The sequence below is a fragment of the Diadema antillarum genome, unplaced genomic scaffold, assembly GCF_040938485.1.
Source record: "Diadema antillarum isolate AM-2024a unplaced genomic scaffold, OU_Dant_1.0 scf00000018, whole genome shotgun sequence".
Classification (NCBI taxonomy): Eukaryota; Metazoa; Echinodermata; class Echinoidea; order Diadematoida; family Diadematidae; genus Diadema; species Diadema antillarum.
In genome coordinates this window covers 2412219-2425215 of record NW_027270907.1, presented here as the reverse complement: position 1 = coordinate 2425215, position 12997 = coordinate 2412219, and the positions used below count along the sequence as shown (strand labels likewise).

The window sequence follows — 12997 nt, the reverse complement described above, 5'->3', positions numbered from 1 at the left end:
TTAAAAGATAGATAAATATATACAGTAGAATAAATACATGCAAGACTTCTGTCTTCACTTTCAATCCTAGCATTACCTACTACAAATGCAGTCATTATCACTTACACAATATTTCTTACATGTACATCATATAATGTCACAGTCAATGACTGCAGCTCCAAAACACCACCAGTCCTTCCTTAGATATTTACAAATGGGATTTTACCTCTCACAGCACAAGAAAATGATGCATAATTTACTCTTATCAAACCCTTCACAACAGTTTTTCAATTTCCCTAAAACTTTTAAATTTCACTGATAGTATTTATTCTACACTGACTTTGTAATGTGTACAAGACTGTAGGTTGATTACAAATATGATTTTTTTTTCTCTTTTTCAGAAATATCCGATCTTTCTTTTTTCACTAAAAATAGTCTGGCTTCTACAGTCTCTACTGATTTCTACAGTTGAGTGCACTGACAAAAGTTCATAAATATAGACAGATTAAACCATTACACTAAGTAAATGGGGCAACAAATCCTGTTTGAGTCTCTCCATCTTACTACAGTCACTGTACCTTTCTTTTCAAGGTTGAGTTCCTCAGCCTTGGACCTGAGGTGAAGGAGTCTTTCCTGCCTGCCCTCTTTGCCCATCTTCCTGGCTGCATCTCTCACATCCTCACTGCCCTCATCCATAATGATGTTCACCAGAAGCTCCTGCTCAGCCCGATGCCTGCGATCCATCTCTCGCAGGACTGCATCCCGCCAGGCCTCAAGGTCACCTGGGGGGACAGTTACAGGGTTAAAGTGTAATTCCCTGCAAGCCAAAGTTCTTGCTTATTTAAACCTTATCATCAATGCAATTATCTGACGCTAAAGCATTGACAGGTCTAACTGTTTAATTCGTTATAGGGGCAAGTAAAATATGCCATGACATCTGTTAAAGATAATGAATATATTGTTTCCCTGGGTAGTCTCTTCAACAGGATCCTGTAATTATCATTATGTTACCTGGTACCCATTTGTAAATTTGGGACAGTCATGAAGTTGTGGGTGAAACAAATGTCCACAGATTACGCACTGGGCAGAACTTTAAATCATCATCATCTTCTGTTTACAACTCGAGAGTCATACTCACCAAATCTCAGTGCTTCTACCATATATATGTAAAGTGAATGCTACATGTGGTCTCTGGTATTCAGTACGTATTGAAATGAAAATCCCACCACGTACTTTGGATGGCATACCTTTGGGTGGTAAGTTTGGCTCATCAAAGTCATCCACAATCTGCTCAGACTTGTTTTTCCTTGCTGCAAGCCGTTCTCTGGCAAGTCTCAGTTGACGCTCTCTCTCTGCCTTCAATCTACAATCAAATTGTGGTTGGAATTCATAAAGTCACGTTCTATCTCCTCTGAATACCAAATGGTTAATTGAAGGAGTAAACTGATGAAATACACTCAACATACAACATGCATATCAAAATGACTCCACGTACCACTTACCTAATTCCATACAACAAAAGTTCATATGAAAATGATTGTATTTTGAAAGGGAAAAAAAGTCATACCGCTAAAAGTGGAAGATTATAGAAGGTAAATGGTATTTGGCGCATGACAGTATGGCAAAATAATAGATGATAGTATTGCTGCAAGCTTAGACCTCTACCAATTTGCATACTTTTCCTCCATGTTGGCTTTGTTCCTCTCTGCCAATCCAAGCAAGATGGCTGCCTCATCAAAGTTGTTCTCCTTGGCAGCACGTCGGCGCTCTCTCTTCAGCCTCAGCAGCAACTCCTGCCTCTCTCTCTCACTGAGGTACTGGTTCTGCTGTTGCCGTAGCAACATCATGATGGCATTGAGCTCTTCATCCTGCCTCTTCTGGAGGTCCTTCAGGATGTTGCCTGTGGTTGTCTCACTCTCTTGGATTTCTGCCAGGAGCGAGTATATCAGATTTTACTTGAATCAGCAGTGTAATGCATATGTAGGCACCTTATGATTTGTAAAGGACTGCTATTACAATACTACTGCTGTACTATACTTGAGTGCAAAAATGCACTTGATTCATTTCACTTACATGTAGCTAGAAATTGCAGTTGTCCTCTAGTGTTTTGTTGATATGAGATTGCTCTACAGCTATTGCTCTCTATGACAAGAGAATTATGCAGTACAGAGAGCTGTCTTAGTACAGAAAGGGACAATGAAAATATTCAATGAAAAGTTCAAGTCCAGGTGACTGCCATTATCCTTGGGAACGGCAGTTTTCTTTCGTTATAACAAAATTTTGTTATAGCTGAACAGTGAAGTATAAAAAAACACACTGATGACAATTTTGGGACCTGAATTTCTACTTCGTTGTAACAAGAATGTTGTTATAACCATGTTTGTTATAACTGGAGTACACTGTATACCTGAGTCACTCTCTTCATCTGATTCAAGACCCTGGGCTTTACGCTTTTCCCTCATGAGAAGCCTCTGTTGCAGCTTCCTCTGGAACTCCTCTCGATTGGTGCCCATCAATTTCTCCAGTGCTTCCTTGTCCTACAGCAAACACACATAGAGAGCATACTGCTCAGCAATACAATTCTCCAGCAATCTTCATATCGTCTGTTGAGAATGAGAAGGGTTTTAAGTCTTCTCGAACACTATGGGTTTTGTGGTCACTTACGCCCTTATCGGTCTCAACCGACGATATGAACTGATCATTCTCACGCCTTTGTACCAAGATAACTCTTAACTATCATCACTGTTGGTGGTGACTATGTTTTCTCAAGAACATGCTTATTTTGTAAATGTGTCCTTTATACTTGACTTCAGAGAAATATTACCAATACTTTAGAATCTCCCTAGCAAATCAGAAACAGCAATGCTATTGCAACTGATTGACAATTGCCCTATATTAACGTAAATAAATGAAATTCTTGAATTTTCATGAATTTGTACAGCAATGCTGTTCCAAAATATGAAGCCCTTAGTTATAACATCTATGAAGATGGTATAATGACATCAACCACGTGAAAAAACAAACAAACAAACAACATCAGTTGTGATCACCATTCCAGTCATGCAAATATCAACGACAAAGTAATCACTGTGAGACTGCTCATGTTTGATACACTGCACGGCTAACTTATAGTATCACTGAAATAATGAAAAAATTTCTAATCACGGCTTTATCATCCAAGCGTGACAACTTGGAAAGGCTGAGCATACCTTGATACTGTCTCCCAAGAGCTTTGCTGCCTGGTCAAACTTGCCCTCCTGCCTGAGACGCCGCTCCTCAAGCTTCAACTTCAGGATGTGGCGTTGGCGATCTCCTTCAGTCATCTTCCTCCACTCAGCCTCTCCAAACTGCTTCAGAAGGGCGTCTGTCAAGAGCTTGTCCCTGGAAACATGACAGGCAGGAGATATGAGTTTGCATTGCTCATTCCTGCTTCACAATCAAACATGCTGCATATATGACAGACCAAATGAATAAGTAGTTTGTGTTTGTGACTTGCCAAACACTGTGAGTTTATAGTGAACCAGTCAAAATCCTGACTTATCATATTGTACTCATTGAAAATTGGAGACACTATACTGATATCATGCTTCAAAATACTGTAAACTCAAGGTAAACGTTGCACTGTTTCATTGTGTACTTCATTCATACAGGGCTCAATTCCATTCTTATATAGATTTTATAGTCCCCCAAACAAATGTTGAAAATAAATGATATGCTAGCTCTCTCAAGAGATTACTAATCCTCTATGACTTGATAATCACAGGTTTACCTAAGGACATCATATTTTGCTTCTAGGGCAGCTACAATCTCAAGTTCCTCCAGGGTGAGTTCAAAAGTTCCTAGGATGACAGCAGAGATCCCATCCAGCCATTCCTCATTCAGTGCGCTGTACTCCCTCCACCAGATAGACATCAGCTCTTTTACATCCTGCACATGAGGTACAAGCAATATTTAGAATACATACTGTATGATTTGTTTTTTCCACAAAAAAAAAAAAAAGGCAGCAGGAAACAGGGTGAATTTAGATCTAGCACTCATCAGATCATGACTATGGGCATTTACACCATCACAAAAAAAAAAAAAAATGTAGTTCTTCATACATTCAAATTTTTTGGTTGGATGTTGCTAGGCATCTACTGGTATGTAAGCGAAATACTGTACACAAACTGAAAAGCCCTCATCAAGAAAAAAGTTTAATAAAATTCAGCAGTTTTATTCAATTTTGTTGTTTGTTTGTTTTGCCAATGTAAACACAGATACCCCAGCTCTCCAGCTTTATTTCAATTATTGGTCATGTGACATCCACCCTTGGCATATGAGGTCTCCTGCCTGCCTGCCTAAAGCACTGATCTCCATGTAATAATTACACAGATCAGTGGCTTTCATGCAAAGACAGCTACAAGTTGCACACATTCACCAATTACCTAAAAAAAATAACATATATATTATAGTTTTTTCCTGCGCATGCATATTTGCTGCCTTAAAAAAAAAAGAAAAAAGGTATGATTCTGATTTTCTGGCAGTGTAAACGGTACATCAAACAACTATGGACTTTCCAAGTCTGTTTTTGTTGTTTTTTTAAACAGTGTAAATGTTCTAATGTCTGCTCCATTATGCCGTTGACATGCAACACAAATTTAGCGCTACCAGTGTATCATTTCTGGATCTAGCTAGATCAGTGCCAACCTGCTATCCTGGGTAAATAGGACAGTCATCATGTCATCATCATCGTTATCATTATCACCATCATTATTACCGTCGTAATTGTCATCCTCATCTTCATCATCATCATCATTTATTGCTGCTATGTTATATAGACATCTAAAACAAAAGCTTTTTTTTTCTAAGGTAGAAAAATGTCAGAGCACAGTGGGCAGAGAAACTCCCGAATGAGGAACTTTCAAACCTTGTGCTGCATCTCAAGAAGGATGCGCTCCAACTCCTTGGTGTGATGCTGCTGGATGTCAGCCAACACATGAGCAGAAACCTGGGTCAGGCTGAGGTTGTGGCCTCCTCTAATGTCTAGTTGCCTTTATCATACAGATGAGTAAAGACAGAAGGAAGTGAAAGTGCAAGCAGATTACTTTCAGCATCTTATCCTTCAATTGAAAAAAAAAAATAAAAGCAATTCATTGATATCATCATTTCCCTGGAAAGGATGGTCCATCAGCAACACTGGGTGTGTATCCCTTTACTTTCAAAAGACACACAAAACGACATGAGATGTCATTAAGTGACAAACTGAACATGCATGAACAAGCAGTATGTACTTGTGTATGTACTACAAACATCTTCAATGGGAGAGGAGAAAGAGGACTGAGATTTTACTCTTACAATTCTTTTGAAACCTCTAATCAATAGCAGCATGAGTAAAGTAGAAAAGTAACCACACAAGCAAAAAAACAAATTCTTTGCTAAGCTGAATGCTTAGTTTCCTTCTCTCTGACATGTATGCAAAAGTCCCTTCTCTAATATCAGTTTCATGGACCTCTAAATCTTATGAACCCTGTTGACTGATTATCCCAAATCATTTTCACTTGAAAAGGGACTAAAACATGGAAAATTATTCAAAGGGAAGTTTTCCTTCCCTCATCTTTATATCTTCTATCATTGGTGGGCATGGTAGCAAATTTGAATTTCCGCTGAAGGAAAAGGACTGTTGGCCTACCCAGCCAATGAAAGGCTTTCTGTTTTCTTTCAATACCATGATACCATTGTTTCTGAGTACCATGTATGTCACATAAATAGGTGTACAGGAAATAATGGTGTTTAACCTACTATATGTCAGACAAATGTGGTTATCACCTGACTGACAGATTTCAATAAAACAGTTTGGAAGAGCTTTTTTAGACTCTAAGGTTCTTACTTATTCTCATGGTAGAGCCAGGTGCCTTCAAGCAGCATTTTGATGTGTGCCTTCTGCTTTGCACGTATGAAGTCTGCCGAGGACTGGCGCCAGTTAGAGCACTGGGCTCTCAGCTCATTGATTCTCTCCTCTCTCCCTTCCCTAGTGGTCCTCCTGCGGGCTACTGCTCGCCAGGCCTTGCTCTCCTTGCCTTGAAGCATGTACACCATCATCTACAGAGAACATAAGGCAGTGTGTCATATCAACTCTTGTCTTGACACTGTGGGTGTTTCTGGCTTGATACAATCCTTGCGTCAAATGTAAATACTCAATGAAACCTAGATATCAACTCAGCTACGCTGTGGAATGCAACTCAAGGCGAAGGTTTGGACAACTTCATATTCCTTAATGCTCTACGACATACTGGCTTTATCAAATTTACGCAGTCATGGGCAGATTTACTAGAATGAGCATGAGAAAGTGAAGCAGGGTACAAAGCAATTAAAATGACAACATCCACCAATGCTCACCTGTCTTTCGTGGATGTGTTTACGGAGTACAGCACGCATGACCTGAACTTGGATGTCTACAATCCCACGACTGCGGCCTTCCATGGGTGGGTGTTCTCCTGATGGCTTGTCTGGGAAGGTCCCCATTGGGGCCTTGTGAAGACGTTCTAAAGCCAGCAGCTCATGCAGATCACGATCATAATCATAACTGCATGCACAAGAGGATACAAGTGTACTTTTACTTTCCACACTTTTAACTCACACATCGATCCAATATACTCCTGTTTGACTGCACTCCTTTCTTGAGATGGCATTTAATAAACCACTCATCAGTTTCCCACCACATTCAAGTGATGCAGTTATCAATAAGGTTGCAAAACAGTATGCATATGTATCTACACTGACTCTTCTGTTTGAAAATTAATTACGAATAGAAATATTTGATCATTAAACATAACAGTGATGGGAATTAAGAATTATACACAACAATGAAGGGAATTAAAGATTAAACATGAAAATACAGGTAATTAATCAAATGTTTTTGAGTTAATTCCAAAACTAAGATTCATATTGTTCATGTTATCTACTGCGAACAAAGATTTCCCACTGACCAGGACATTTTGATATCCTGTGTCCGCTCAGAGATGCCCATGGCCATTGCTGAGTATTCCAGCTGAGAGGGCTCCCAGCTTGCAATGAGCTGCTGGCTGACATAGTAGACATACTCAGTCACCATCTCTGCAGCAAAGAGAGGTCTACCCTGGCTGCCCTTCAACAAGGAGAGGACAAAGTCCTTTTCAGACATGTGTCTTTTGTGCAGGTCAATCAGAAGCTGGCCAGCTGTGGCTCTGCCTGTAGATACAAAGAGAAAGAGATTTTGTTTACAATCAGTTTTTGTCTTACTAAACTGTATGTTCACATTGTGAACTTTAAAGGGTGTGTGAAGTTCTGGTCGAGGTGAAGATTTAGCTTCTAACGTTTTGCCAGATATTCAGAAACCACTCTATGAGATGTCAAAGAGCATGCAGTTCTAAGGGGTATCAAAAGTTTATTCGATGAAAATCGGTTTGGAAATGGCTGAGATATCCAAAAACAAGGTGACACAAAGAGATCCTAATAAAGTTGTGGCATGTCGCCTTTTACTATTAGCACTTTTTTGGATATCTCAGCCATTTGAAAACCAATTTCCATCAAATAAACGTTGAATCCTTCTTAAAATTACATGCTCTTTCATATTTCATAAGAGGCTTTTCATTATCTCACTTAGGAATGTTCAAAACATGAATCCCTACCTCAACCAGTACTGTACAGTCCCTTTAATTGAATCAGACAATCAGACAATATCAGTTGTTTTGCTAAATGATCACGGATGTCAAAGTCGATGTCCTCTTATGAGTGAATTCTGACAACGTTCCAGGTTTCGACGCTATCAACTAAATGACAACAAAAATGCATGATAAAGGGACTTTGCAGGCATTCTAAAGTTCATACCATCTAATAACCAAGTTAGTACGGGAAGAGGCATAAAAAGGGTTTTCACACACAAAACAAATACATCACCCTAGTCACAAAACTTGATATTCCAGTTATCACAGACTCTTTATCATATGAGGTTTGACTTACTTTTGTTTTGTTTTGTTTTTTTTGCTGCCCCCATTCTCCAGAAAAACTTAAATTACACAAGTAAACATTAATGACTGCATGATTCTGCAATTGGTCTAGAAACCCTGAGAAGTAATGATAATGATAATGAATAACATTTATATAGCGCTTAATACTGATGTTTCTAAGCGCATTCATCCGGAAAAAAAAAGAAGTATGACATTAAAATAAAATACAGCATTATGTAAATATACAAATTATGATATAACATGCAACAGCAAAACAACATAATTAAAGTTGAGTAAACAGATAAGTTTTCAACGATGACTTGAACTTATCAACGTTATCAGCATTACGAATATGGAGAGGAAGTTTATTCCAGAGAGACGGGGAAATAACAGAAAAAGCCCTATCACCATAGCGGGTGCAGGTACGGGGACCATGTGATAGTTGGAGAGTGGAGGAAGAACGAAGAGAACGGGTTGAAGTGGAGGAGCGGAAAGAAATTAAGTCTTTGAGGTAAGATGGAGCAAGATTATTACATATCTTGTAAACGATAAGGAGGATTTTGAAGGTGATACGTTGATGTATGGGGAGCCAGTGGAGGGATTGGAGAACAGGAGTAATGTGGTCAGATCTTTTTGTAAGGGTTACAAGCCTAGCAGCTGTGTTTTGAATTCTTTGAAGTGGTGCAATACTAGAAGCAGGGAGACCAACAAGCAGGGAATTGCAGTAGTCAAGGTGGGAAGAAACAAATGCGTGGATGAGACGTTCAGTGGAAGACTGATCCAATAACTTACGGATTTTACCAATTTTACAGATACCCCAAGCAGCAGAACGACATGAGTTCTTAATGTGTTGTTGAAAATTCAGGTGCTTATCTACAATAACTCCGAGATCTCTGACGGACTGAGAGGTGGGTATAGTACTGTCTTCGAGGGAAAATTCTGTGAGAGAACCACCTCGCCTAAACTGAGAATGAACATATAAAAATTCTGATTTAACACAATTCAATTTCAAATAATTATCACATGACCATTGCTTAATATCCTCAACACATCTACTGAGTTTGCAGAGTGCTTCGACTTGAGTATTTGGTTGTATGATTATATAAATTTGAGTATCGTCGGCATACATAACATGTAGAATATCTTCATGAGAGTTGATTACAGAAGACAGAGGGGCTGTGTATAGAATAAATAGTAAAGGACCAACCACAGACCCCTGGGGGACACCATGTCTGTGAGGGAATGACTGAGAAAGTGCGCCGTTAACGTTTACCATCTGGTGGCGGTCATGTAAGTAAGATGAAATCCATCTCAAGACTGTTCCCGTAAGACCAAAGTTGGACTCTAATCTGTTCAGAAGAATCACATGATTGATAGTGTCAAACGCAGCAGAATAATCTAAAAGCAGGAGAGCAGCTTCGTGGCCTTTGTCTACTGCTAAGAGGAGGTCATTGAGTACCTTCAATAAGGCGGTTTCTGTGGAATGAAAGTGCCTATAGGCAGACTGACTAGTAGGAAACAACTGGTGTTCATCGAGGTGATCTCTGAGTTGGCGAGCCACCACTTTCTCAAGAACTTTACCAATAAAAGACAAATTAGCAATGGGGCGGAAATTGTTCAAATCATTATGGTCTAAACTTGGTTTCTTCAAAAGGGGCAATATGTGAGACCTTTTGAAGTGCTCAGGAACTACGCCAGATGACAATGAGAGGTTCAGAATGTGAGTTATTGCAGGAAGAAATTCATCTAGACACTCTTTTAGTAGCCATGTGGGAAGAGGATCTAGAGAACATGACTTGGACGGAAGAGAATTAATGAGACGTTTCACTTGTGACTCAGTGATTAAAGCAAACTCTGAAAATACACACTCGGTGTTTACATCTATGTGAGAGGAATTTGAGAAAGAGATTTCAGGAGACACTGGGAATGAAGAAGCAATGGTGCTAATTTTGTTGTCGAAAAACTCAGCGAACAGATTGGCCAGTACAAGATTTGAAGTATGGTCAGGAAGAACAGAATCCGGATGTGCAATTGTGAGTTTTTTGATGATGTTGAAAAGTTGTTTGGTGTCTGCGGCAGCAATCTCCTGTCTTAGGTGCCTTGACTTAGCGTCGGCAAGGCGGTTGTAGTAGGACTCACACTCTTGCCGATACAGCTTTCTGTCAATGCAAAGACCAGACTTGATCATACGGCGCTCTGCGCGGCGTCTGCGCCTCTTAGCCTCCTTCACTTCTGCCGTGTACCAAGGATTATTCGGCCGCACTGTTACTGATCTAGTCTTGAGCGGAGCGTACTTGTCAAGCAGTCTTGTTACATGAGAGTTGAGCTGCAGGACAGCCTCGGAGGGACACGCTGGCTCTCTGACCTGGGAAAGTGATGCTGCAATGTCGTATTTAAAGGAGCAGAGGTCCATAGACCGTAGATTTCTGGAGGTGATCTGCTTCCTAGGGTTCGCCGGGCCTTTGAGGTTGAGGGTGGTGATGACGGCGGAGTGGTCAGAGGGCAGAGATGTAACAAGATTCACATTCGATACAATATTGTCGACTTTTCTGCTAAGAACTAGGTCAAGCGTATGTCCGGCTTTATGAGTTGCCCCTGTAACATGCTGTTGAAATCCTAAAGAGTCGATGGTGCTTAAAAAAGACACAGCCAAATTATCCGAGCAATCATCAACATGTATGTTGATGATCAAGTACAATCTGAGATTTAGAAATGTTTGTACTTAAAATGCCTGACTGTGACAAAATCTGACCTGTGCTTTGTGAACAACATTTCTCAAAACATGATCAATCATATGGTAGCTTAGCTGTCATAGAATCATTTATTTAGGCTACAAACTATCTACCTTGAACTTTCTGCATGTGTTCAGCAGCAAATGCCAAGTAGCGCTCCTCTTCTGATTTCCCCTCTGCCTGCAATTTCTTCTCATTGTCCTGCAACTCCTTCAGGTATTTGAGATGTGCCAGTCGGTCATAACCCATTACAGATGTCAGCGTGAAGTCATAAACCTGGTATGAGACGCTCAGCTGGGTGACTTTCTCAAAGTCACCCTTGATGCGGTATTCTGTCTCTTTGGTCTTGACGCGCAAAACCTGTTCCTCACGCTCGCTCTCACGCATTGAGGACCAGATAGTATCACCTGAAGAAGAAAAACAAAAAACAGAAAGAGTTGTGTACGCAAGTTTACTTATTTTATGACAGCTTTGCCAATGTTTGAACCAATTGATATGTAATGGATTGCCTTTGACAATAATTTTCACCTCTTCATCTTGCTCATATTGAACAATGTACACTCGGACCACAAACGCAAAATGACCTGGTATTATTTCTAGAGAGAATGTTCCTTGTAGCTGAATTTCTGTTGATACTACAGACAAAAAAGCAACAACTAAACAACAACAACAACACAAAAACAGAAAATGAAACATGCTTTTATTATATAATTACTTAGCATGAAAAGAGTTATGTCTACATTGCTGCTTGGTTTTCTGTTCTCATCTTATTCCATGACATAAAATCATGAAATAGAAAATGTGTCATGCTAAGCATGAAAGTAGGGGCATGCCTCTGGTGGTGAAAACTGCTACTTACCGACATGCTTCTGTGTGGATTCCCAGAGCAGCTTCTCTCTCAGGATGTCATACTTCTCTTCCATGGCCTCCATAAGATCCTGTACTGTGACAGTATTTCGCTTTGTGCCATCTCCTTCAAAGGCATCATAGCCGTCATCAAACAGGAGAGATTCAACCCCAAGTTGCACCCACCTACATCAGCCAACAGATATATTTCATTTGTTTAATCAAATTTGACTAAACATGAAAGTCATATGTAAAAAATCAATCACATCAATTGCAAGTCAGTGCATATATGCCCACAAGAAATTACTACAGGATAATGTGTGCAAATTACTGTGTAAAAAGGCAACTACAGAACTCTGGTGGCATGACTGAAATATCACAAACAATATGATGCAATTAAAACTATGAGGGATTCCAAACGCTGAAGTTTATTTGATGTCATCTACTTATGATCATCATATTTTTTTCTTTTTTTTTTGCAAAGTATCTTTATTCCAATATGGCCATGTTCTTTGTGCATGTAGGAGTATACATGTAGGACTATATTCTATCAAATGATTGCACAATGTAGTTTCTTTCTGCACATCCATTCTTAAAAGCAAATCAATCAATTTGTCACTTCATCAAGTTCAAGCAAGTCAACCTTTAAAGCAATTAAATCGATATGTCCTACATCTTTTACGATGACAAAGAGATATGTTCATGGCAATAACTATCACTACTACAGGTGAAATTTATCACATATAAGGCAATGATAATCACTGTGTTTTCAAACAAATGCAAGGTAGAAAATCATACACAGCTTGCCATACATATACATCCATGTACTGAATGTAAATAAATTTGTTCATTGCAGCTCTGCAGCATCCTAAAAATCAGGGAAAAGTATTAAAGGTTCAGTGGCATCATACAGTACCGGTATATAAGTTTGACTTATATATTACAAATTACAAGTTCCATGACTTCCTGGTCAATTGCTATTGAAAACATGACTCACTCAATATTGTAATTTTAGACAAGAGTAGTATATCTCCAATCTAAAAATGCATGGAATATCTCCTCATAACACATATGATTCATTACTACAATAGTGGGCTGATTACCTTTCACTTAAAACTTATGTGAAGGAAGTGAATGCACAGTTAGCCTTACCTGTTGAGTTTTCTCCTCGCCTCATTCCTGAATCTGTTGCTGTACTGCTGCTTCTCTTGGGCTTCTATTGCCGAGATGAAATCATCCTGGCAAAATTACGGATGAAATATAAATTACAATATTGTCAACAATTATCATGGAACAGTGTAAGGCAATGTACAATCTCATTGGTCGAGAGCTGTGTGTTGATTTTTACTGGCCAGAAGTTTAATATCAAGCGATTATTACAATCATTGATGATAGCCACTGTAAACACGCTAATAAGCAGTTAGCTCACTGCAATAGGTCACCAAGCAAGATGGCTAGCATTACACCTGATAGTTT

General features: G+C 39.3%; 1 protein-coding gene across 1 annotated transcript in view; it reads right to left on the bottom strand.

Moving 5' to 3' along the window:
• LOC139728056 (uncharacterized) overlaps positions 1-12997 on the bottom strand; it is a 92625-nt gene that overhangs the window by 74842 nt on the left and 4786 nt on the right. Inside the window, exons 5-17 of the mRNA XM_071639021.1 lie at positions 12674-12759; positions 11535-11707; positions 10789-11082; positions 6945-7185; positions 6355-6541; positions 5846-6057; positions 4886-5009; positions 3749-3906; positions 3189-3360; positions 2387-2516; positions 1657-1906; positions 1227-1342; positions 558-761 (exon numbers count right to left, since the gene is read on the bottom strand). Coding sequence (XP_071495122.1) covers positions 558-761; positions 1227-1342; positions 1657-1906; positions 2387-2516; positions 3189-3360; positions 3749-3906; positions 4886-5009; positions 5846-6057; positions 6355-6541; positions 6945-7185; positions 10789-11082; positions 11535-11707; positions 12674-12759 — 2347 coding nt within the window. The remainder of the gene's footprint in view (positions 1-557; positions 762-1226; positions 1343-1656; positions 1907-2386; positions 2517-3188; positions 3361-3748; positions 3907-4885; positions 5010-5845; positions 6058-6354; positions 6542-6944; positions 7186-10788; positions 11083-11534; positions 11708-12673; positions 12760-12997) is intronic.